Source organism: Malaclemys terrapin, chromosome 6 (genome assembly GCF_027887155.1).
Source record: "Malaclemys terrapin pileata isolate rMalTer1 chromosome 6, rMalTer1.hap1, whole genome shotgun sequence".
Taxonomy (NCBI): domain Eukaryota; kingdom Metazoa; phylum Chordata; order Testudines; family Emydidae; genus Malaclemys; species Malaclemys terrapin.
This window is the reverse complement of record NC_071510.1, coordinates 94,017,686-94,045,223: the sequence shown is the minus strand read 5'-3', so window position 1 is coordinate 94,045,223 and position 27,538 is coordinate 94,017,686. Positions and strand designations below refer to the sequence as shown.

Genomic DNA, 27,538 nt, shown 5'->3' with positions numbered 1-27,538 from the left:
TCAGAGCCCTGCCACCCAGGGTGGTGGGGCTTGGGCTTGGGCTTCAGCCCTGGGCCCCAGCAAGTCTAATGCCAGCCCTGGCGACCCCATTAAAATGGGGTCGCGACCCACTTTGGGGTCCTGTCCCACAGTTTGAGAGCTGCTGAATTAGAGCATTACATTTTGTTATAAAAAATTAATGTACTTTCTGTCTACAAGGTAATCATGCTGGTGTGGCAGCGCCCCTATAGGCAAGTCTTCTAAAATCAGCTTGCTTAATGAGATTCCTTTGTAATATGATGTGCCTCAGGAGATGCAGGGTAGGATTAGTGACTCTAATGACCCCAACATGGGCTAGGGTTTGTGGAGATATAAGCCCTGGAAAAAATAGCCATTTTTCAAAAAGTTTCTAGATTTTTCTTTTTTTGTGCAGAGCTAGAGCTCAAACTATTGTTGTGCTGTGGATCAACATGGTCTCAATCTGTTGAATTTTATCCAAGGCACCACTTAATCTTTGGGTGGCCCAAACTGAGATCAGTATTAAGAAAATGTACACTTTACAGTGCGCATGTGCCAGTATAGAAAAACAGATAGAGAGTTTCCATTCCTGCTATTTTATATGCCTTAAAGTTTTACTCTTATATGTCCTCTAAAATCTAAACAGTTAATTGGATTGTTTTTAAATTTGCTGAGCCTTAAGGGAGCTCAGGGTAGGACTACTGATCCAAATTTGGAGTCTTTTGATTGGGGATTCCTGGATTACATCCTTTCCCCCCCACTCCAAAAAATGGTTTACGTCTTCTGCTTTCACTGTTAAACTGAGGGCTTGTCTACACATCTCTGCAATTTGGACTACAGAGTTGTGAATTGCAGCACACACTATCACGCTGCGCTGTGGATGTTGCAGGTATGGACTAAAAAGAACCTAGTTTTCATTAACTTAATCCTGTTTAAAAAGGCAACATTAATGCAAACTATTTACCTGGACAGCACCATAATGCACTCTGCAGTTCATGCTCTGTAGTCCAAACTTCAGGGCTGTGTAGATGTCGTCTGAGACATACTAATGACTGGATGAATCACAGATGTCATTGAGATTGCTGGCTGTGAACTCACCATTCAGTTTGACTTGTCTAAGGATAAGTTAATCACAAGCCCTCACCTAAGACAAAGGAAGTTTTGGACAGAGTGGCTGGAATTTGCTACAATTTGTGAGTTTCTTTGACAGTTTTCTTTTGAGGGGAATATAATCAAAGTCTTCGGGGGGAAAAAATCAGACATGTGAATGCTTCTTAGAAGAGTGAATGGCACTAGTGGATGGGAAAGGGGGAATTGGGGTTTGGGGCTGCAGCAAGGTGAGGGGTGTTATGAGTCACAGGATAAATGGGGATGGGAGGTAGGGGAAGGGAGAAAGGTTAGGGGCTCAGGTAAGGGACACATGGCACCCCACAGCTCTGCCAGTGCACCTCAACCCATGCACATTCAGCAGTTCACTTAGGGCATGTCTATGCTCCAGACACTACAGCAGCACAGTTACAGTGCTGTAGCTATACCATTGTAGCACCATAGTGTAGACGCTTCCTACAGTGACAGAGCATAACTGGATCGTAAGTACTCTTTATAAATTACCCAGTGTTGTTTATTATAGCATACTTCTATAGGCATCTTTGATTTGCTTGGAGGGGTTCTTTTTCCTGGACATCTGGATTCTCACAGATATAGCCATGCAGGGGATAATCAAGTACAGTGCAACACTTAATAACAGGCATTCCTGAGCATTGCAGACCCTCAAGTTCAGTTTCAGGACAGAACCTTTCAACTTCATAGGTATAGGGGACAGAAGATAAAAGCTAATGTTATGTCAATTTTTAGAAAGGCTCAATGAATGGAATGGCCCAGGATGACTCCTGGCAGCCTGACATCAATCCCTGGCAAGATAATGGAGTAGCTAATACGGGACTTGATCAATAAAGAATTAAATGAGGGTAATATAATTAATGCAAATAAGCATGGGTTTATAGAAAATAGGTCCTTTCAAACTAACTTGATATCTTTGTTTGAGAAGATGACAGGTTTGGTTGATGAAAGTAATGTTGATGTAATATACTTAGAACTCCCTAAGACTTTTGACTTGGTACAACATTTTGATTAAAAAACTAGAATGATATAAAATTAACATGGCACATTAAATGGATTAAAAACTGGCTAACTAATAGGTCTCAATGTAATTTTAAATGTGGAATCATCATTGAGTGGATGTGTTTCCAGTGGGGTCCCACAGGGATCAGTTCTTAGCCCTATTCTACTTAACATTTTTATCAGTGACCTGGAAGAAAACAGAAAATTGTCATTAGTTTGCAGATAACACAAAAATTGGGGCAGTGGTAAATAATGATGACAGGTCACTGATTCAGAGTAATCTGGATTGCTTGGGTACAAACAAACAATATACATTTTAAATGTACACATCTAGAAACAAAGAATGTAGGCCATACTTATAGGATGGGAAGCAGTGACTCTAAAAAAGATTTGGGAGTTGTGGAAGATAATCAGTTGAACATGAGCTCCCAGTACGATGCTGTGACCAAAAGGGCTAATCCAGTTGTTGGGTGCATAAACAGGAGAACCTCGAGTAGGAGTAGGTAGATTATATTACTTCTATATTTAGCACTGGTGTGACTGCAGTTGGAATACTAGGTCCAGTTCTGGTGTCCACAAGACAGATGTTGATAAATTAGAGAGGGTTGAGAGAAGAGTCATGAGACTGATTAAAGGATTTAAAAACATCCCTGACAGTGATAGTTTCAAAGAGCTCAATCTATTCAGTTTAACAAAGAGAAGGTTAAGGAGTGACTTGATTATAAATATCAACATGGGGAAAGAAATATTTAATAATGGGCTGTTTGATCTAGCAGAGAAGGGTATAACCTGATCTGGTGGTTGAAAGATGAAACTTGACAAATTCAGACTGTAAATAAGGTGTGAATTTTTAACAGTAGTGTAATTGATTGGAGAACAATTACATTGGAGAAAATGAGAACAAAAAGCTTGAATTTGATGCAGTAGGAAAGGAGAAACCGGTGGAGACATTCGGAGAATGGGGTGACGTGATTACAATGATGAGCAAGGAAGCTGAATTTAACAATTGTATTTTGAACAAACTGGAGCAGGAATATGTATGTCATTCATGGAAGCCAGAAATGCTGAGACTACAAGTGAAGTCAAGACATAATGAGTATTTAGGTTAGCATTTTAGCTGTGTGGATGGAGAGAAAAGTCTGAATCTTAGATATGTTTAGAGGAAAAAGTGACAACATTGGACATGATCTGGATTTGCAAAACAAAGGTTGGGAGAGTCAAAGGTGACAATCAGGTTACAGACCTGGTGGGACAGGGATTAAGGCTTGTCAACAATGTGAGAGGGAAATAGGGTATATGGTGATACAGACATTTTAAAATTTTAATTATTTTCGTTTTTAAATGAGTTCTGTCTTGATAAGCTTTACAATAATTTTTTTCTATCAAAATGAACGTTTTGCAAGATAAGCTGTTTGCTTTATGGCCTTGCTCCTAAATATATAAAGATTACTACATTGTCTTGTTTGCAAGAATGGTAACATCTGGTATAAAATGTTCAAATTTAATTTTAATTTTGCTGATGAATGAATGCTGAGTGCCTGGCTCTTGCCAAATCTTTTCAATTTATATTTATAGGATTTTGGTCAAACTTTCCATAAACTGGTGATATTATGTCCTCTCAAGACCTTTTTACTCAGACAAGACCCTATCAGCTTATTCAAAAAGTGGTCTTGTATTTTGTGTTTTTGATATTTTAGGGGGATCCCATACTTACAGTCTCTGGTATTTAAACAACAAATATTTTTAAAGATACTGGCTTAAGCAGGACTTTCCTAGGTTGACATTGGGTAAGGATGACCTAATTCAAGGATGTTTAGACCATGTTACATGCCTCCAAGGTAGACTTTGCACCTCATTTCTCTAAAGTCTTTAGAGGGCAGCACTGCTAAATGGAGTGAGCAAAGCTCACAAATCATAAGAATCAAGGATAAGGCAAGCAGCCTCGCCTATTGGGTCAGCAAGTCATCCAAGGGAAGACTGAAGTTCCAGAACCCCAAGACCATAGGTGCTGGAAAAGGCTGCTGAGGGGGCTGTGCTGTCGCACCCCCAGGCTTGAAGTGGTTTCCATCATATACAGGGTTTATAGTTTGGTTCAATGTCTCTCAGCACCCCCACTATACAAATTGTTCTAGCACCCTTTCCCAAGACCAATCACTTCAGGGACAAGAAGTTATGACATCAATGAATAGGCTTCTGCAGCCTTTCAACAGTCTCACTCAGCACTTAAAGAGAGCCCGCTGATGACTAGTGCTGTTCTAGCAGCAACACTATCTGGCTCATTGACTGAAGGTACAGTTCCAATTTCATGAGAATCCAGAACACTGAGAGCTGAAGAGTTCCACTGTTATATCTTAAATATCCTGTTTTCCCTTTTATGTTTGTCTTTTTTGTTTTTATTAGCTGGGAGATGGCTCAGGCTTTTTATTTTTTAATTTTTGAGTGTGAAAGTGTGATTGTATGTATGTGTGCATGAGCACCGGTAAAGTGTACATGAAGAAAGTGCCAGAAAGAAACTTCCCCAACTGTAAAAAGCCTTAAAAGATAGTCTCATGAAGATACTCCTGAAAGTGTGATTTGTATTGTTCCTTTAAATGTCCTAAGAACTTTAAAGTTGTCAGCTGTAAACTGCTAAACCAGCATTGTCAAACTTCCACTTATCAGTGTTGTTTTATGGCCTGTATTGGAATATCTCTGCTGATTTGATTTTTATTTGATAGTTGTATTGCTTTATTCTTAGTTTAGTATTAATAGAAGCTTAGCTTTAGTGATTTTGTTTTTGATTTTGTGTGTTTGTTTCAAAGTTTTAATAACATTTATAAAACTGATACTGAGTCATATTCTTTCAGTAAATGATGTGGCTCCAGAACTTCTAAGGACCTGGATAGAGACAAGCCAGTCAACCTAAAAGCCTGACCATCTCTCCCAGTTAGCCTTTGGTTCTCACCAATGATAGAGAAAAAGGAGACTGGGGAGAGTTTAAGAAGGAAGATGAATTCCATTTGTGCTATATTAAATTTAAATTGACAACAAGACTTCCAAGAAGAAATGTTAGCGAGAAAGGCCCAGAGATAGAATTGGACGGAGACAAACAAGAGTGAAAGGATAGATTTGTGAGTGTTCAGTGTAAAGATGGTGGTAGAAGAAGCCTTGAGAGGGGATGAAATAACCCAAAGAAAGGGTGCTGAGGGAAAAGAGGAGTATTTCATAAATGAAGCCTCATGGAAAGTGAAAGGGAGAGGAGGAGAACTAGCCAAGAAGACATTGAAAGAACAACCAGAACAGTAAGAGGAGAACCCAGAGAGGATGGAATCACAAAAGCCAAGTGAGGACAGGATTTCACGGAGGAGGGTATATTTAACAGGGGCCCTAAGATTTGGCTAGCAATAGGTCATTAGAGACTTTGCTGAGAGCAGTGTCAGTAAAGTGAATAGGTTAGAAGCTGGTCTGGAGGAGATTAAGGGTGGCATGAAGGAGAGGAATTTAGGAATTTAAGGTGATGGTGACTTCACTGATTGTGGAAAAGAAAGGGAAAATGAGAGATTAATTCATTGCTGGAGGGGAAGGTTGGGTCAAGAGTGAATTTATTTTAAGGATGAGGGAATCAGAGTATTCTTCTATTCTGTAGAGAAGAAACTAGACCGAGGGTGAAAAGTTGCGGAGGGTGAGAAAGGAAACAATAGTGATGGGAAGGGTATGGGGCCACTGGGTAGCTGGAGGGGTTAGAGAAGGAAAACTGGTGAGAAATCTCAGTGTTGATGATGGGAAGAGGAGAGGATGTTGAAAGAGAAGGTGTGAGGAATCTTGTTGTTCTTCTCTTTGGAAAAATCAGCAATCTTTCATGGAAAGAGAGGATTGGAAAAGAATGGCGAAGGGCTTAGAAAAGTCAGAAGGTGAATGGGCTTCTAGAATGATGAACATGGGAATCAAGGAGGGTAGAGAAATAGTGTAGTTCGATCAGGAAGATGGCAAACTGAAGAAGCGAATGACTTTGTAATGGAAGACGTCCGCATGATGGTGGGTCCTTTCAGAAGAAGTCACTGAGAAGTGAGCTGGAGCAGATGAAGTGTATGTTAGGAGTAATCTGTCTTTGAGTAACTGACCTTGAGGTAGGAGAGAGGGACAAAAGAATAGAGGGTAGTGGAAGTTCAAGGAAGAAAGTCAGTGACTGAGTCAATGGAAGAGGAGGAGCAGAGTGTGTGAAGAAGGGATTGAGACTAGAGAAGTCATGGAAGTCCGAATATGTTAAATATTGATGTGTTACCACAGGAAAGCAAAGTGGTTGTGAAATGTAAGGGAGGTGTCCTGTGTGATTGTTAGTTATAGAGGAGATGATCTGTACAATCACAAATGGAGGGAAGGTTTCCACAAGACAGTGTCATTATCAGGATGGGGTCCACCCCATAGAAATGTTTGAGAACCACTGCCTAGAATGAAACTATTTACCTATAAAAATTCAGATAAGTATAATACATATTATACATCTAATAAAGTTGTGGTGAAACGTGTTTCTTTAAAATGCAGAATGTTAAGAATGTGTTTATCCTGGGTTAGATTGTGCCCCATCATATTAGACCTGTGCTACAGGGGGAGTACATGGTGCTACAGGGGGAATAAGTATCCTCTCTCTGAGCTGCTTGGATTTTCCTAGGTGCAGGAGCAACAGCAGGGGCTGCAGATGGGCAGGGAGTAAGAGGAGCCAGGCCTTCATGATCCTCTCCACAGGGGAATATAAGCTGCACCTTGAAAAGGGGTGAGGCAATTTATTTCCCTATCAGAGTGAGGGGAGCAGGGGAGGAACTGTAACTTTTGGAGGTGCCCCTGGTATGGTGCAGCTCTATGCCCCCTAAACAGGGCTAAGACTAAAAGTTCTATCTAGCCCTATGTGTGCAGAGCAACCTATTGTATAACATCCTTACTTCTTCATTTACTGGTTTTAAGTATTTGGATTTTGTAAACTGTGATACATAATTTATATTATTGTTACTTAGCAACCTTAACTGGTAAAGTTTTGTGGTTTTAGAAGAGGAAAATAGGATTTGCCATACAATTAACATCTGGTATGCTGCCTTTAGGGCAGTCAATACCGTATGCTTCAGAAGAAGGGGGAGAAAAATCCAAACCCACCACATAATGCACCTGTTGCTAGTTGGACAATCATGTGCCTGGCAAGTGGGTGTCAGAATTCCATTCTGACTCCTGCAATAACTGTTACATCCTGAAGTATAAAATTCAGTTACTCCTATTTTAGCATGCATTCCAAGATGCAGAGAAGCCATTAAGCTCATGTCTCTCAAAGTATTAATTATAGAATTAGCACAGATGTCCGGATGGAGAAAGTATGGGTATTCTAGCAATTCTAGGCTCATCCCTCCCTCCACAACCCTCAGTTCTTCTTTCGTGTGCTTATGTCCAAGAGAAGAAAGTCTGAGACAGGAAAACACATTGTTGCTAGCTTTACATTCTGAATGCGGGGAGGGACTGTGCACAGCCACTTTCCAGTATGAGCTAAATATTTTTAATGAAACTGGTCAATGTGGTGCACTGAAAAATAGCAAACAACTTTTTGTTGACATTAATAATGCTAGATTATGGAAGTAAGAGTGTACCTGCAAACCGCCTGCATGAGTTTTACATGGTTTTGTAAATTCATGCACTACAGAAGGTTCTGTAAGGTCGTGCACTACAGTATCTCTGTCTTTCACTATATTCTTTACCAATCTGATCCCTCATTAAGAGATATTATTCAGCTTTCTGTCTTGTATTTTAATCAGTGAGAACCAAATTATTACTCCATAAAACAGCATGTGGTTATTGCTGTCACTTATTTGTATTTGGTTATCTATTTAATGTTCAGAATATTATTGCTGCTTTCAACAAAACAGACAAAAGCGGTCCATGGAATTTAAGTCTATAAACTCAAATTAATGATAGCAAGAGTTAGTGTTCAAATATCGAACTTATAAATAGGAGAATAAACCTCATTGAATGGCAGTTCATCTTATTTACACTGAAAATCTCACCTTCATTTCCTGTCCAAACTAAGGCTGCCAGTTTTCTGTGGCAGCTGTAAAAGTTCGTAATTTTGAATTAAATTACATTAAATTAATCTTGCAATATTTCAAAGAGCAAAAGACTTCAGATGAACAATGGTGCAAGGCTTTTTTGAAGGCCCGTATATTACTTACGAGAGGCGTAAATTGCGTAAGAGTTTGGCTGTGCACTTAACAGTGAAAGGCCAAAAAGGATGCTGAACTCAAAGAAGCGTTTTTTTTTTTTAATATGTTTTGGCTTTTAGGATTTAAAACTTGGAAACCTGTGCTGGAACTCAGTGTAATTTTATATATGTTAAGTACTGTAGGAACCAGTACAAAAGACGTATTGGTGATCCTTTGTAAAACCTCAAGGAAAAGTATTGGAAGTTACAATGTGAAATAACTACTGTATGTATGTGAAATAACTACTGTATGTATAGGAAATTACTTTATTGAAGCAAGAACTTAATGATAAGATTTGTATGTAAATAATACATAAGGCCCTTAGGGTACAGAGCCCAGGACTGCAGCACTACCAGGCAACTTGTATCATCAGGCTGCCACCCAACAGTAACTGTAACCTGTTTGTGCTCCATTCCCATGACCTGCTGTGGACACAGACCATGGAAAGTTCAAGGGTTTGACAGACAACAGCCTCATGGCTCCTGATTGGCTCCCTGCCCTATGTAAATCCAAAGAGCACCCAGGAAGTGTTCAGGCAACAGTGTGGATATCTTGGTTACCATGACCCTTCCTGCTCCTCAATTCCTGGCTTGACCTCCGCTTGATTTGGACTTTGCTTCCAGACTTGGACTCTGACCCTGGATATTGACGCAGGCCTTGAACCTGACTATGAACTCCTCTGCTAGTCCCAGTCTCAGGTTTGCCCCTGCTCTGACCCTTGCTGCTGACTGCCTTTGTTGGGATCCTGCCACTGTAATCCGATACTTTACTTTTTTATTTTTAAACATTGAGCATTTTCCAATATAATTATGTAGATTCTAATTGCCCAGTTCTGTGGGCTGTATAAAACAGCGAGAGAATACAAGATTGCTTATGGAGGTACCAATAGTTATGATGTTACTTGATAAGAACTAATGTTTTTCCTATCAACTGATATCTGGGGACTAAATTTCTCTACGTTGCCTAATTACTACTTTTCTTGTAATGTCCAAAGAATCAAATCTATGTTAATCATTTTAGCAATAGCTTGATGATAAATTAAAGGTTATACCACAATATTGACTCTAATATGATTTTCTTTCCATTGTTATGTTAGTTGCCTTATGACAGGGTCTCAATGAATGAGCTATAACTATGTAGAACATAGTGGATATTTGGCACTCCTACAGAATCAGAATGATTGGAAAAGCAGGTATAAATGATATAAGCCCAACAGAATGTCCATCATTTGGTATCACTACTGCTCAAATCCTGACGAAACACATGACTGTCAGAAGTCAATTTGGAGATTATTTAAGGATCTGTGGCAACCTGCATGTTAATGGAGCTCAACTGAATTTGCAAATGAGTAATAGTTATATATATATAATAGTAATAGTTATATATATATATATATATATATAAGCAAAGAGAATAACTTTTTCTGCCCATATGAAAGTTAATCAAATAATAGAAGATGGACATCCAGCATATTCTCTATGACTATGCCAGACTCCTTGTGGCCGAACTGGTGTAATTCTGCTATAGAAGGGGGTGGGCTAGATAGGTGGGTGACCAAACAGGGACTGGGCATGGGCAGATTGTAGGAGGGGCAGTGAATCCACCACTGCACAGATCCACCTGTCCTCCCACTCATCTGGGGACTACATAAATCCCCAAGAAGGCTGCTTTACCCATTTGCTTCGAGTAGCCTCCATGAAGTGGCTCTTCAGCTGATCTCTAGCCTGCCAGACTGGGAGGAAGATTCCAGATCTTCATGCCCCTAGGCATCTGTCCAGCTAGTAGGGTCAGGTACTGGGCTCTGGACTGAGTCAGATCAACTGTGGACAGGACTTGATACTGCTGTCAGTGTAAACAATGGCAAAACACGCATCAGTTTCAAAGGGGTATGGGTGGGCCAATACTGTTAATATTGACTTTATGATACAATAATTAATTGATGTGCAAAAGAATTGTCAGAATTTTATTTGACTGATTTTGATTTATAGAAATGCTAAAAGGGGTACACATCCCTATAGTGTAGGTGCCATTGTCATAACCTAAAAATATATAGTAACTCTGACAATTTAAGATAACCCGCCAGAGGCAATTCACTGCCCTGACAATTACAATTACAATTACAATTCCCCTTCCCCCGCCACCCCCGCCCCGCTCCACACCAATTCCATTTTTAGATGCCTGGGAAAGATCAGTCTTACAATGATCCCTGATGGTTCTCTGATTCAGGTTTTTTCAGATTCAAGGGGGGAATTGAATTTCAAAATCTTCGAGCTTTCAGAACATGCTCTGCCAGCAGCTCCCTCTCAATTTCTATATATCAAACCATACTCTGTACTCCTGATACTGTGTATTTCAATAAATACATTAATTAAAATAAATTATTCATTTTTTAAATGATGGGTTTAGCTTACAAATTCTCCATTGCTAAGAGTGAGTGTGTGTTTTTGTTCATACAAGTTACAAATGTAATGTAACAAAACAAAATGGGTGATATTTTACAGTCAGAAAAATAGCAAGTGATATAAAAAGTAAATGCTTTTACAATCATTCTGTAAATCTCTTAATGATGTTTATTATAAATGTAATTTCATAGTGAAATTAGTGAAACCAACAGACTATTCTGAGGAATTTCTCCACTTAAAAAACATTTTTTAAAGAGCAATTATAAAATATCAGTAAACCACATCAGTGCCTTGCATTTCACACTACTGGTAGGTGTAGTTTTAATTGGGAGAATCACCACATGCTTCCATGTTAACTTCATTATTCCAATGTTGCACCAGCATGTCGAATATAAGTATTCTTTTTCAATTGCATATTATTCTCAGACTTCTTTTTAACTGAAATTTTCCTCAGCTCAGAGTGGCTTATTTCTTTTAAGCTGGAGCAAAATGGGTTCAGACAAATTAAAAAATTAAGAAAAAATTTTATTATTGTTTGCAACTTTATTTTGAATACCACTAGATCTTCAGAATGAGGTTGTAGAAACTTGAAATTTGGCAGGGATATATGTAACAGATGTGCCTTTTTTCTGTGCCTTGTGAAAATCCTTTCTGATTTCTGTGACTTATAAGGGCTAAAAAGCCTACTTTGCACATGGACTTGTTTCCGTTACCCAAGAACAGGTTTTTACTGTGGCACTCTACATGCTTATTCTTGTGATTTGGGTGGAAATTCTCATTCAATGTCTGATTGTGCTGGCATGTTTATGAAGTGTTGAGTAAAACTTGTTTTAATGTACAGGTGCCTTGATTTGTGAGGATGTTCATGGAATGAGACAAGGCTCCTTTTGGTGCCCTCCAACTTTCTGCTGCACTCCCTGCCTCGTTCCATTGAACATGGAAAACGACCGTTGAATAAGATCAGGATCACAAATCTGCTTCACTCCGTTCATAAAACAGGGCACTCAGTGAAGCATGTCTCCACACAAGCTCTTCTTGCAAGGTCTCCTCAGAATATGCATAATATGCAGGACAGAAAGTTCTACCGCTGTCTAACAAATAACAGTTGCTGTGGTATGCTACTAAGAACACATGATAGAAATCTTTCTTTGTTTAATTTTTTGTTTTAAATATCAGCACTTGAAAATCAGTTCCACCTATTTAGGTATCTAAATATGGATATCAACTTGATTTTAAGAATCTTAGCCTAAATATCAAAGAGCAGCATCATTCACTAAAGACTGTTCAGCCTTCACAGTGAATGAGGCAGGGGTCCTGTGGCTAAAATAGTATGTCCCCTTGTCAAAGACTGTATCAAAATGCATACATACAAGGGAGCAGAGTTAAGATTTCACAGACAACCTTAACTTTGATATTTTCTAATTTAGAGTGCTGTACTATGTTTTCTTCAAATGTGTATATTTAAATTAGGAAGGTCACTGATGCCCCACAATGCACCTTCATGAGCTTTAGGAGGAGTTAGATGGGGAGGGATGGGGAACAGGTCTCAGCCGTAGTATGGTTCTTTGGACTCCCACATGCCAATATGTCCCTTCAGCCCCAAATGAACTGATGTGGTTTTAATAGAGACTTGCGACCCTACAAAGGCCAGGAGGGTTGAAGGTGGCTCCTATAACCCTCTTAAGGCTTATGGGCATTAGGAGTGGCCCCAAATGAGCTTCCTAAAGGTAACTGAAGTCTTCTCTCATTCACACCTTGATAGGTCCACATTTAGACAGAGGGGAAGGCCACCCTGATCACCTTCTCTATCTGTGCAAGGAAACAAGGGACTTCAATGTATTTTTTCTTTCAGGTTTACATCTCCACCAGTAATGTGACATTTTAAACTGAGCTTGTCAAGCTGAAATTGCTGAGCTATGTTCAAATAATCCAAAGTTATGAACTTTTGAAATTAGATTTCAGTCAACTAAATTTTGGGCCTGGGCACCAAAAGAGAAATTTTCACAAGTACTTAGTGGTTCCATCCCATTTTCAAAATGACTCAGTCACCTGGGAGCCTAATTCTGACTGAAGGTCAAAGGGATGTAGGCTCCTAAGTGCCTGAATCACTTTTGAATATTATACCCTAGATCTTAGCTGGATGAGTCTAGTAAACTAGACTTTATAGTCTTTTCACCTCTCTAGTTTTCTTCTTTTTTGGGGAGTGGGGGGGGCGGCTTTTTGGATGGGATGGTTTTGGGAGGGGTGCTTGTTCTAAAGAAGCAAAATCTGTTAAGTGGTTTTGAACACCAGTAAATTCCCCTATTTTTAGGGTGATATAATTCAGGAACCCTTGTTCACGTCATGAAAATTTAGTAGAAGAGTCTGCAAGTTTTGAGACGAATTACTTTTTTACATAGTTTAGAGGGACTGCCAGAATCAGAGACTTGTACTCAAAACTCATTTGCAACCTTAATTATGCAGTGATTGTCAACACACTAATTTTTGTAAAATGGTCCAAATGGCCTTTTCTTATCAGAAATTACTCACCTAGAATAACTCTTCTAAAGGAGACCACAAACACAGTGTGGATTAAATGATTGTGCAGTAACATTTTTTCATAATGATTTAGTGTGGAAAAATATACCCCCAATTTCTATGAATTAAACATATCCAAGTAGGTTTTCGATGTATTTCAGGGCAAAGGAACATTTTTTTTTCTTTACTAGCACGTGTTGAGAGCAAGGATTTAGTTTCTAGCCTAGTTGTACTATTGCCACTTTCAACTGAATCTTAATCGATTAACAGATGGTAAGTTAAGGTATGTCTACACTGCAGCTGGGAGTGAATCTCACAGTGGAGGTAGACAAATTGTGCTAGTGTGGCTCAGAATAGCTAGTGGATGTGCTAAAAATAGCCATGTGGACATTGTGCCTCTGGCATAGACTCAGGCTAGATGCCCCAGATTAGACTCAGAGGATAGAATGGGTTTGAGAGCCGGAGCTACTGCCCAAGTTGCAAAGTCCACACTGCTATTTTTAGTGCACTAGCTTGGAGACACATCCAAATAATAGGGAATTAAAATCTATTCCATATGTTGAGTGTCAAATCCTGATTGCTTTGCTCATGGAAATCAGTGGGATTACTCGTGTGGATAAAGTGAGCAGGATCGGGTCGTATATATTCTTAATGCAGTATCAGAAGCATTTCTGTGGATTTCTACAGGAAGAACAATTATAGACTAGCAGTAGTTTCCTATTTTAAAATTGCTGTTCTTGAATGTAGAATGATTACATTATAAAGTCTAATCCAGGATAAATTTAATGCAGGTTTGCTTAAAGTAAATCACATAGAGATACAAATCAAGGATTATATTTCTCTAAATCTTTTAGGCTCTAGCAACTACCCAGTCATAACTAATGTCACTAAATGTTTGCATAATTATACTTTGATTACAAGATGATTCAAAATTGTTGAGGCAAAAATAGCCTTCTGGCATTTTGTGTTGTATTTACTATAAGAGTGGAAATAAATAAAAGCAAATCACACATAGCAATCTTGATTAGGACCCTCTGGAGAGGATAATATATACTGAGGATTTATGTATAAAAGCACATAGTTATAACAGTGGTGATAGAACTTAATGTCAATTGCAAATTCATTCAAAAAATGGAAATCAGATCAAATAAATCCGGATTTATATTTGGAAATGATGTTTAACAAGTGTTATCAAAGAGAAGCAGATAACAATATGCTTCTAAATATCAAAACTAGATTTGAAATACAGGTTTTGAATCAAGATGTGGTTTTTATGTAAATCACATCTTTGTAGCATCAGGAAAAGTTGTAAACAAGACTCCACTATTTTTCAATAAGTAAAGGTAATGTTTTCCAAATGTAAACATAAGCAAGGCCCATATCCTGCAAAAACTTAAGCCTCTGCTTACCTTTAAACATGTGAGTAACCTCATGTTTTTCAATAGGGCTACTTACTTTCTTAAATGGATATATGTAAGTCTTTGTAGGACTGGGGCCTAAGATAGCCTCCCAGTACAAATCCATAGAATAATTTTTTCTCTTCCACAGTAGCTTGGCATTTTTTTAAACTATGGGTTGCAATCGTATCCTTTATGAAGTCAATTGGAGTTTTGACATTCACTGCATTGGAGTCAGAATTTCACCCATGATCTCTAAAATGCCATGGGGTTAAACTGTTAGGGGGGTTTACAGACTAGTAAGCCTTATCTAATTAGTCAGTTATACTTCTAGATGTTTTATAATTCTATTTAGATGATTATTATATAAGGTCTAACCAGAACAGATTCTACAAAGGAAATTTGTGCATCACTAGTAGACTAGCACTTTTTGAATGAATCAGTAAACAGTGGATATAGGAAAATCAGTTGATTTAATTTATATGGACTTTCAAAGGGGCTTTCAGAAAGTCCCTTACAATATATATCTCCTCAATATATGTTCCATTCTATATGCATCCGAAGAAGTGGGCTGTAGTCCACGAAAGCTTATGCTCTAATAAATTTGTTAGTCTCTAAGGTGCCACAAGTACTCCTGTTCTTCTTTTTGCGGATACAGACTAACACGGCTGCTACTCTGAAACCTGAACAAACTGAGTAGTTTTGGTTTGAGAAGCAAAGTATTCTCATGGATCAAACTCTGGCTAAGAATCAGGGGGAAAAGAATAAGAATAAACGGTCAAATTTTGTCCTGCCTGTGAATAAAGACAAAACTGTTACAGTATAACAGAGTTTAGGGAAAGACATTCTACATCCATTTAATGAGGGGAAAACCCCTGGCAGAGGGGAGTGCTTTCATAAATGTTTGGCTCCTGAGTCCGCAATGGACTATACTTTTGGGGGGTAAATCTACTTTATTGGGTAGGAAAAGTAGATATTGATAAGCTTAGATTCAGATTTGTGTTTTATGATTTTTTTTGTATTGTAACCACTTGCTTCCACCACTCTATTTATAGTACATTTTTTATTCTTACTTAAAAAAAATCTTCTATTTTATTATAAATGCTCATAAGGGCTATGTGGTTTACAGGAGTAGTGGGTTAAGATAAAACTGCTAAACTGAGATACACTGCACCTTTGGGGGTCGAGGATTTGGAATTGCTGTGGGTAGCCAATCTCTGGGGCTGGATATCATAGGGGAATGATTCAAAGGGATTCGGGGATTGGGGATGCACCTATTTGTTAACCTGCAAGGCAAAGACAGGGCTGGCATAAGCCCACAGGAGAATGCTTAAGTGGCTGAAGGTCTGGCAGCGTCAGGAATGCCCAGTTACCCTAAGACGCCTCTCATTAGCGACAGTGGGTAAAAAAGTGACTCAGAGTCTTGGATGCCCTGAGATCCATCAAAGTCCTCTCCAGGAAGAGGGATGTACACTGGTGGTGAGATGTGCTGCTTCTATTCTGCATTAGCTCTTCAGATAGGGGCTATCCATTTCTGATGCTCTCAATCCAGCGCCTTTCATAAGCATTGTATTCACTTAAAATATTTTTTTTTAAGAATAAGTGGACTGAAGTGACATGATCTGTTTTCCAGCAGGTTTCCAAAGGCATACAGATCCTGTAGCAAGAAGGCACTTCCCACATGCTGCACACAGGATGGACTATATGGATTTTGAGGATGATAGCCGTGGATGGTGGTTTGACATGGACATGGTGATAATCTACATTTATTCTGTCAACTGGGTCATAGGATTCATTGTTTTCTGTTTTCTTTGTTATTTTTTCTTTCCTTTTTAGGGAACTGCATTATTTGTTTAGTAAAACTGAAGAATCATGCAAACAAAGACAATGTAAATAGAAATGGTTTGAAGTAATGAATGCAGATCTTTCTTTGTGTGGTCTGGAGTTTTTATGATTCAGAATTGTATTAGCCTACACCAAACATGACATGGGGCTAATGATCTAATTACTGGATGCTTCTGACATAGGCATCAAAGACTTGAGCTTTACTGAAAACATAAAGTGAAATCCTGGCCACATTGAAGTCAGTGGGAGTTTTGCCATTGATTTCAGTGGGGCCAGGGTTTCCACCCATAATTTGTAAAATCACCAGTATATAGAAATGAACCATCAAGATTTGTTTTGAGGAGTTCCGTTTTTGGCTCTATACTTTGCAACCTTAAGCAAATCAGATCTACTGGTGCCTCAATTTCCTCACGTGTAAAAGAGGGATGATGGAGGGAGGATCCTCCAACACAGGCAGTGTGTGTGTCTCAAAGTTGTTATTAGCACCTTTCATGTGGAAGGATCCCAAAGCACTTTAAGGTCTATATATATATAGGGATCAATCACTCAGTATTGAAATGCAGCCACTTTTTGAGGTGGGATGCAACCACCCTTCAATGCTAGCCACTACAAAACATTTTTTAAGGTAGGGGCAATGGAAGAAGTTCTCCAGCTGATGCCGCTAGAGGGATTTCTGCCACTATAGTAAAATGTCAGTACACAAAGATAGGACACAGTGGCTAAAACTTCTATGTTTGAGAAGTACAGGGGAGCATTTAATTTCAAGGGACTCAGTCCTGTAAGCTACTGAGAACTCTCGCCCTGATCCAGGAAAGCACTTAAGCATGAGTAGTCCCATTAACTTCAGCATTTGCATTGGTAACCTCAGGAGCTGCTGCTGGTTATTCAGTATGTAGCACTCTTCCAATTTAGCTAATATCATTCCATCAGATTGCTAGGAGATGAGTTGGAATTGAATAATTGTAATGGGACTGCCCATTTAAAGTTAAGCATGTGCTTAAGTGTTTTGCTGGCTCAAGGCCAGAAATGAGCAAGGCCTCAGACTTGTATCTCATCTGAAAGATGGCACCTCCAGCAGCACATTGGCTCCTAGCATTTAGTTTTCCACAAGCTGCATAAAATAACTTTTTAAGATTAGACATTCCTTTGAGGATTTTTTTTTCAGTTAAAATACCTGTACAGCTAAAACTATGTTGACTGAATGGATTTGGTCACTTTCTTTTAATATTGCTCTACAGGGTAGTGGGAAGTGTAGTAATTGAAATTCACCATCAATGTAGTTGTGGGCAAAAGAAAAATTAGTGTATGCAATTACTTTACCTCTAATTACAATAGCTTGTCTTGTACTATTGATAGATGATCATTAGGCATAACAGGACCCCACCATTAAAACTTCAGAGGTTTTATTAAAACTCATGGCACAATAAAACTCTCAGTAAACTTAAAACATGTTTCTCAGCTGTGCCAGAACTCAAGTTATAGCTTTTGGTTTTTTAAACTTGCAAATCAACTGTTCCTGGCTCAGCGAAGAGAAGGGATGTGAAGCACCTTTTCAGCCAAAATGTATTTGCACTTCCTGAGGTCAAAAAGCATTAGACTGAAAGGATGTATCATGAAATAATTACTTTAGCTAATTTAACTAACTTGGTGCTAGTTTAAAATGTGAAACACGATTTTTGGGAGGAAAGTATTAAATCAGATTTAAGAATTTAAGTAGGATGTTTCTCAGATGAATATATCAATTAGCTAATATTTCAAAATGTACTCATACATAAGAAATCTATTCCAGACAACTCCAATTAAATGAAAGTAAACTTACATAGAAAATTTCTAGTAGCATTTTATCATGGGTTTATTCTGAAAGATGAAACAGGAAGGGAGACAGTCAAATGTAGTATTGCCTTCTCCGTCTGTACAATTACAAGAGTCTATAATTGTGGGTGGATGGATACACTCTTCTAAATTTAGTGTTAAAATTATTTTATATAACATTTCTAAGGTGCATATACATATTAGTCAAGCTATATATTTTGGCTATAGTGTTGCTTTGGTTAATGCTATTAATTGCAAAGAGTAATGAATTAATCAGATAATAAAGGAGATGGACTTACTGTTTCAGATTTTTATATAAAGCTGTTTCTCCTTCAAAAAGACCCAGAAGGGGTAGAATAGTTGTAGTTGCTTTTCTCTATTGCCTCTTTCCTTTGAAAATGTTAGTTCATTATTACTGTCTCAAATGTGCTTCCATTGAAATTTTGTCACAAAAATCCTATTGACTTCAGTGGGAACTGGAGTAGGTCCTTTTGTGAGCAATTTTATTCTTAAGCACTTGGTCTTGTTCTGGAATGTATTCTTATCTAACCTCATATTACAGTGTTTTCAATAAAATCTGAAGTTGTTTATAATATTTTGCAGCTGTGTCAATAGATATTGGGTGGAATTAAATTTGAATATTTTTTTCAACCAATTTTATGTTTCTCTTTTAATTCTGTTTTTGGGAAGCAATAGAGATTTTGGGGGGAGGGGAGTTATAATTAACACGATTATCTTTTTTTCATGCTAACATTCTTAATTGTTTTTGTACTTTGTGTGGAAACCCAAATGGACTAGAAGCATTGAACTATCCAGTTTGTCATAACCCACAGTGGCACATCAACTCTTTATTCTGGATCTGAATACATTCTGTGGATGATTTAGTACTAAATGCCCATGTTATTCTTCCAAACAGATAACTACATTAAACAACAGCATAATGCGAGAGACCTAATGAGATTTTAGCAGCTGGTGCACAATTGCTCATACATGAGGTTTCATGCTCAGCTGCTGACAAACTTTTGATTATCAGTTGCACTTTTACCCGCCACAAGTCCTCCCCTGCACCCCCATAGTCCCCTACCTCTCCCACCTCCCCCCCACCATTAAACATTTTTAAAAACTAGGAAATTAATACACAAAAATGTCTTTGTGAAGCACACAGGCTTGCAATACACAACATATTCACAGACATATACCCATAATGTAACTGACAAACCACAAAAGGAAGAATATGAAAGGATCACACCTTACCATTACCACAACTATCAGGGGCCCCAGACCATACTCCACAACCTTAACTCCACTCTAGCCCCAGAGATGCCAGATTTCCATCAGCCCCCTGTGACCCAGGGAGCCCCTCAGTGTCAACTGGCAGAGGGTACACCATATCATAACTCTCATCTGGCCTTACACACTCATTGCCCCAACTCGCCGTCATAATCTGTATCTAAAAGTTGTCATGTAAGGTGTCATATGCAAACTGGTAACATTAGTGTTTGTATGTATGGGTGATATATACAGAATTCTAGATGTTTGCTGAAAATATGTTCCGCAAATGTGTTTCGTGGACAGTGTCGAAGCACAACCTGTCCTACAAAGGAATGTTGTTTTGCAGGCTTTGCCGTATCTCCAATGTAAATTAAGCAAGATGTGACCTAAGACAATGAAAAACACATTTATATGCAAGGTAAACAATGCCATCAGGCAAGCGAATGGGGAGGGAAGATGACCAATTAAGTCTTGACAAGGGATAGAGACAGCACCCTAGAAAACCTTCCTGCCTCTTGAAATAGGGACAATGAACTTTGGAAGATATAACAGAAGGCAAGAAGCCATTCTGTCGTCCTTCACCTGAGGAGACAAAGAAAAGTGCTTTGGGCTCCATGTTGGATCCTGGCTAAAGATGGGCCAGCCGAGCTGGAAGAATGACTGTGGTGAGAAAACTATTTTGAACAAAAGACTCTAGTTTAAATTCAGTTTTAGTTTTTACTTTCGTTTGTAACCATTTGTATCCCTACTCCTTCTATTTGGTATCACTTAAATCTAGGTTGTATTGTTAATAAACTTGTTTTACGTTTACAAAATCACCTCAGTGCTGTGTATTAAACTAAAGAGTAAAACCCTCAGCTTATCTAGCAGGCTTGTGTGTATTCTGTCTCTTTGAAGGTAGCAAGTTTAACTCCTGTGAGGGCAGTGAGAGGGACTGGATGCTGCAGGGGAGATGGTTTTGGGGAGACCCAGGATAGGAAGGGCTGTGGGGGTCACCCTGCAAGGAGTAACCAGGTTGATGGAAGCCAGGGTGATACCACTGTGTTGTGAGCATGCTACTGGCGGCAGGGCTCTCAGCCAAAGCTGCACAGCCACAAGCACCCTGCGTTACAGGGCAGACCATGACACAACCCTTTCCTGGTCTGGATGAACCCCTGAAGCATCACAGGCCCTTACTCTCTGCATGCACTCATCTCTTTTTAACAAACTACTCTTGCCCAACACAACCAACTCCTACACCATAGTGCCGGGGAAAAATAATCTGGGTAAGAGGTGTGTAAAAGGGTGAAAGAGGAGCAGAGGTTAGGCTATGTTGTGTGGTCTGTGGTAAAAGGTAGTTGTGCTAATGGCCAGGTGTTTACTCAGGGGGCAGGGAAGAGGAGAATTGAGTATGGACAGTTAGGGAGCTTACTTGAACATTTCAGTCTCTTTTGTGGGTGGGGATGTGGCAATCCTAACTGCTTCACAATAAAGCTTTTTCTGTATTAGAATGAATCCTCACAACAGGACCCCCCTTTACACCGGGGGAAATGGAGCTGAGAGTTTGATTCTCCCAGTGCCACAGAGGGAGTAATTGTCAGCACCAGCATTAGCACTGTGACGTGTTTGGCTCCTGCTCCTGTCTTCAAGCTAAATCGGTCGCTTTGGTTTCTCTTGTAATATTAGCGAGTATGAGGAAGCTCACATTACCACTCCCTAGCAGGTGCCTCTTCTCTGGCTAAATGGAAAAACTGAGTTTCCAGTGCCATCAGCACCTTTTATGTTTCGCTTAATTGTTTTTTCAAGCCTGCAAAAGAGCTAAAAATAAAAAAGCAACTCAGAGCTGAAATGGCTTGTCATAAAAAGCCCGCTGTGAACAATTAATTCATCTTCGGAGTAAAAGGCTAACCTGTTTGGGCATCAAAAGAGCATTGGCAACAAGAGCAGGAATCTGAAAGAAAGTTTCTACTCCACATCCACATGGTCCCCAGCACTTCCCTAGACAACATGGAGACTTCATACCTCACTTGTGGGCTTAGGGGAGCAGGGATTGTCTCCTTCATGGTATGTTCCCTCAACCCTGTAGAAACCCTTCTGAAGTTCCAACTGTGTAGGTGGAAAGGGGTGTGGGTCACTGTCAAGTGTGGACTGCAGAAGTCTGAGTTTTTCTCACACGCTCCCACCTCCCTCCCACTTTTTTCTGAGGTTTGTGTCAGGGGGGAGTGAGGGGAAATACTTCGGATGGGGGGAGACATTCTGGGGGCTGTCACGCTTGGCATGCAAGACCAAGGTGCAGTCTAAAGGTAAGGAGCTCTCCTTGTGGAGGCCTTTTCCCGCCTGTTGTTCACACACAATCCTCTGATTAAGGAGTGGAACAATTGGACCTCTGCCTTTGCAAACTTTAGCCATTACTGTATAGGATGCTCTAATGGAGGAGGGGTTTCAACATCTGAAATTAATTTGCTCATATTTCCTGTAGTGCACATATGGCCAAATTCTGCCTATAGTTATACTTGTGTAATCCCAATGATTTTAAAAAGGGAAAAATCTGAAGATCCACTGGATTAGAAACATGCAGGTTTCTTTAGCATTTATCTAACTTTAGTAATTTAATTCTGGTAAGCGTACATTAACATCCAACAATAAAGTAAACAGTGCTCTTGGGAATTACTTTCCTGCATTATGCAGTGAAAGCTTAGCTGTAAACTATAATCTTTAATCTAGGACACTATACTTTTTACTTGATTGTATTTTTATATTTAAATTATTATCAGAGGGGAAATTGTTCCTAAAATTGGGTTGCAGGGGTATCTGGGCTGATGATGGGATTTCATTAAGCTTCTTTAATTAAAAATTAACAGTCAAATCTTATGGGACAAACAGCTTCATTTCTGATATATTCTGGAGAAAAAATGCTGAACAGGCCAACAAATATGATCCGAAGAATGATCCTGGACTTGTTAGTAGATATGTACTTAGTAACAAAAAGTCCAGGGCTTGCTTCTCAAAGAAATCCTATCAGCAGGAGAGAATTAAATTGGAATTCAAAACCGCTTTTTATTAGGATCAGATTGTGCCATCTGATGCATTCATGTAATTCCCATTCAAGTCGCTGGGAGTTGAGTCAAGGCATTTGAAGGCAGAATTTATTCCTTTGAAGTTCCTTATGCAAAAATTCCTGAACACTGTCAGTGCGTCGAGTGCCCTCTGCAGACTGCCATTCATGGGCTGCACATCTGGTGCAGCTCTGACAATGGACCCTTCGATAGCAGTGCTGCTGGAGCGTGCTCACACCTCCTCCTGCCTCTTTCCTCACTGTTCACGAACATTCTGAGGGTGAGGCTATATAAGAGAGGTGGATGCTCTGGCTGCTTCAGTTCCTTTCAAAATCCAGCTGGCAGATCAGGAAGCATTCTAGGTCCTTGGCCTGAATTCTTATCGTTAGGTGGTGCCTTCTACACCTTTATCATTCTCATTAGATTAGATTTTAGTATAGTTAGATTTTTAGTGTTAATGATCAGTTTTATTTCCTTTAAAAAGAAAAAAGGTATTTTAAACAGTAGTTTTAATAGTTTGTGGTTAGAACTTCGGTTCTGCTATTAGGATCTGATTGTGGATCTGAAGATTAAGAGGCCAGGATTCAAGAGGCGTGCCTCATGTCCCTTGTTTGCTCTGGCATTGTATGCTCACACATGATGCCTAATCTGCCTTGGGGAGAGACAGACTCCCTCCAGAAGCTTAGTCTGGAGTATTTTCACCCCGAGGGCTTGGAATGAATGTCAGAATAGACTTCAAGCAGTGCATCTGCAGGAGGCTCTGGCAGCCAGGCCTTCCAGATCTGGCATATCTCTTGGATCCATGAGCGAGCATAGACCAGCATCATCTCCTGATGCTTCTAGGGACAAGAAGCTGGACAAAACTTTGTAGAAGGTTTCAAAATTCCAAGAAATCTGTAGTACCCAAGAATGATCCTAAAGGATTGGATCCAAAATTGAAAAGCAGAGAAACCACACAGGTGAGAGCCTCTGTGAGCCAAGTCAATATATGGGAGGGACACGATTGGATCCGGTCACTTTGGCTCTGCGAAAAGACAGTGCACAAGATAGAATCTGTCTGCAGAGCCAAAAAGTACACTCAGTGGATGTTACAGAGCCATTATGTACGGATCCTAGACCATCAGATCTTCTGTATCAAAACAGAAGGATTCTGATCTTATAATGAAGCAGAAAATGAACATTTTGGATATTCTTAACCCAGCTCTCCATTCCGAGCCGCCTCAACAACTGACTATGATATTTGTTGCTCCTATCCATCCAGATCCTCAACACAAACATAATTTAGAGAAGAACTTTAGTTCCCCATACTATTGATTCTCCTCCAGAGAAGAAAAGAAGGGTGGAGAAGCTTCATGAATAATCACCTTATGCTTCCATGGGTCTCCTGGTAAGATGCTATAGACCTTTTCTATTCTGTCCCCGAGATCACTGATCTCTCATCTACTATTGGAGTTGAATCCAAGGTTGAAACCTTAATCAGAAGTGGAGGCTGAACACCCTAGTTAGCCAGATAGGGATTTTCATAAGGACAGATATTCTGCAAAACAAACATGCAGAGGATCCATACCATGACAGATACTGTGGAATGGAACTAAGCATAGATTTCTGGGTGGATTAGCAATTAGCATGTACCCCCTGGGCTAGATGGCCCTCTCCCAGACATTCCTCAGAAAATCGCTATTCTACTAGAAATCTTCCCTCTCCAAGAGTGCAGGCAAGATTTCCATCATCAGATCTGACACTCCTGGATTTGTCTGGAATATATAAAGAAAGAGCAATTACCTATCCTCATACCAGACATACTCTCAGAAGAGGGGGAGCCAGAGAAGCCTGAGGAATAGCAGCAAATGGATCCTGAACAGAAGGATCCGAGTTTTCCAGGTGGAAATGTGGAGATGACTCCAGTAGTGCCTAGCTCTGAGGATGCAGTACTATTTCACAGATTAGTTGACAGGATGGCAAATGCATTGAAGATCCCCTCTGTGACAGTCGAGACTTCTAACCCAATCTTTAGCCGTATGGAGTGGAAATCCATCAACTTCATGAAAAAACTCGTACAGATACAGACAGACATCATCTTCCTTTCCAAATGCAAACAGATGGACATCATACCAAAAGGACTAAAGGTAAAAAATCCATTACAATCTACATATCTCACAGACTATGCTGAGAGACTGTCACACACACTCAAAGAAACTGCGAAACCACCTGATCAGCATCCTATACAGCAAACAGGGAAAGATTAAGAATGAGTTCTCAAAACTGGATACTCTCATAAAAAACCAACCTTCCACATAAACTTCCTCATGGATAGACTTTACAAAAACTAGACAAGCCATTTACAGCACAAACTTTGCCTCTCTACAAAGGAAAAAAGACACTAAACTATCTAAACTGCTACATGCCACAAGGAGCAACTACAGTAGTTCCCTTAACCCACCCAACAATATTGTTAATCTTTCCAGCTATACTCTTAGCCCAGCAGAAGAGTCTGTCCTATCTCGGGGTCTCTCCTTTTGTCCCTCCAGACCCACGAACATGATACAGTTCTGCGGTGACCTAGAATCCTACTTTCAACGTCTCCGACTCAAAGAATATTTCCAACATACCTCTGAACAGCATACTAACCCACAGAATCCTCCCTACCAGCATAACAAAAAAAAGGATTCTGTGTGGACTCCCCCGGACGGTCGAAACAACAGACTGGACTTCTACATAGAGTGCTTCCGTCAACGTGTAAAGGCTGAAATTGTGGAAAAGCAACATCATTTGCCCCATAACCTCAGCCATGCAGAACACAATGCCATCTACAGCCTCAGAAACAACTCTGACATCATAATCAAAAAGGCTGACAAAGGAGGTGCTGTCGTCATCATGAATAAATTGGAAATTGGAATATGACCAAGAGACTGCTAGACAGCTCTCTAACACCACATTCTACAGGCCATTATCCTCTGATCCCACTTAGGATTACCTAAAGAAACTAGACCATCTGCTAAAAAAAAACTCCCTGACAAAGCACAGGAACAAATCTGTACAGACACATGCCTAGAACCCCGACCAGGGGTATTCTATTTGCTACCCAAGATCCATAAACCTGGAAATCCTGGACGCCCCATCATCTCAGGAATTGGCACCCTAACATCAGGATTGTCTGGCTATGTGGACTCTCTCCTCAGGCCCTACGCTACCAGCACTCCCAACTATCTTTGAGACACCACTGACTTCCAGAGGAAACTACAATCCATCAGTGATCTTCCAGAAAACACCATCCTGGCCACTATGGATGTAGAAGCCCTCTACACCAATATTCCACACAAAGATGGATTACAAGCTATCAGGAACAGTATCCCCGATAATGTCACAGCTAACCCGGTGGCTGAACTTTGTGACTTTGTCCTCACCCACAACTATTTCACATTTGGGGACAATATATACCTTCAAGTCAGCGGCACTGCTATGGGTACCTGCATGGCCCCACAGTATGCCAACATTTTCATGGCTGACTTAGAACAACGCTTCCTTAGCTCTCGACCCCTAACGTCCCTACTCTACTTGCACTACATTGATGACATCTTCATCTTCTGAACGCATGGAAAAAAAGCCCTTGAGGAATTCCACCATGATTTCAATAATTTCCATCCCACCATCAACCTCAGCCTAGATCAATCCACACAAGCGGTCCATTTCCTGGACACTACTGTGCTAATAAGCAATAAATACCACCCTATACCGGAAACCTACTGACCGCTATACTTACCTACATGCCTCCAGCTTCCATCCAGGACACACCACACGATCCATTGTCTACAACCAAGCTCTAAGATACAACCGCATTTGCTCCAATCCCTCAGACAGAGACAAGCACCTATAAGATCTCTATCAAGCATTCTTAAAACTACAGTACCCACCTGCTGAAGTGAAAAAACAGATTGACAGAGCCAGACGAGTACCCAGAAGTCACCTCCTACAAGACAGGCCCAACAAAGAAAATAATAGAACACCACAAGCTGTCACCTTCAGCCCCCAACTAAACCTCTCCAGTGCATCATCAAAGATCTACAACCTATCCTGAAAGTTGATCCCTCACTCTCACAGGTCTTGGGAGACAGACCTGTCCTCGCTTAAAGACAATCCCCCAACCTGAAGCAAATACTCACCAGCAACCACACATCACTGAACAAAAACACTGACCCAGGAACCTATCCTTGCAACAAAGCCCGATGCCAACTCTGCCCACATATCTATTCAAGCGACATCATCATAGGACCTAATCTCATCAGCCATACCATCAGGGGCTCGTTCACCTGCACATCTACCAATGTGATATATGCCATCATGTGCCAGCAATGCTCCTCTGCCATGTACACTGGCCAAACCGGACAGTCTCTACGCAAAAGAATTAATGGACACAAATCTGACATCAGGAATCATAACATTCAAAAACCAGTAGGAGAACACTTTAACCTGTCTGGTCATTCAATGACAGACCTGCGGGTGGCAATTTTGCAACAAAAAAGCTTCAAAAACAGACTCCAACGAGAAACTGCTGAGCTTGAATTGATATGCAAATTAGATTAATTTAGGCTTAAATAGAGACTGGGAATGGCTGAGCCATTACATTGAATCTATCTCCCCATGTAAGTATTCTCACAGTTATTATCAAACTGTCTGTACTGGGCTATCCTGATTATCACTTCAAAAGTTTTTTTCCTCTTACTTAATTGGCCTCACAGAGTTGGTAAGACAACTCCCACCTTTTCATGCTCTCTGTATGTGTATATATGTCTCCTCAATATATGTTCCATTCTATGCATCCGAAGAAGTAGGCTGTAGCCCACGAAAGCTTATGCTCAAATAAATTTGTTAGTCTCTAAGGTGCCACAAGTACTCCTGTTCTTTTAACCCAATCTTTGGAATTGTTG

General features: G+C 39.9%; 1 protein-coding gene across 4 annotated transcripts in view; it reads left to right on the top strand.

Annotated features, from left to right (window-relative positions):
- Positions 1-18,957, top strand: part of RNF180 (ring finger protein 180) — a 120,893-nt gene extending 101,936 nt beyond the window's left edge. For 3 of the 4 annotated variants that reach the window (XM_054033015.1, XM_054033018.1, XM_054033017.1), the window contains one exon: positions 16,283-18,957. In XM_054033015.1, the coding sequence (XP_053888990.1) occupies positions 16,283-16,485 (203 nt within the window). In that variant the 3' untranslated portion in view covers positions 16,486-18,957. The remainder of the gene's footprint in view (positions 1-16,282) is intronic. The other variant, XM_054033016.1, reaches the window with a different exon arrangement.
- The last annotated feature ends 8,581 nt before the right edge of the window (positions 18,958-27,538 follow it).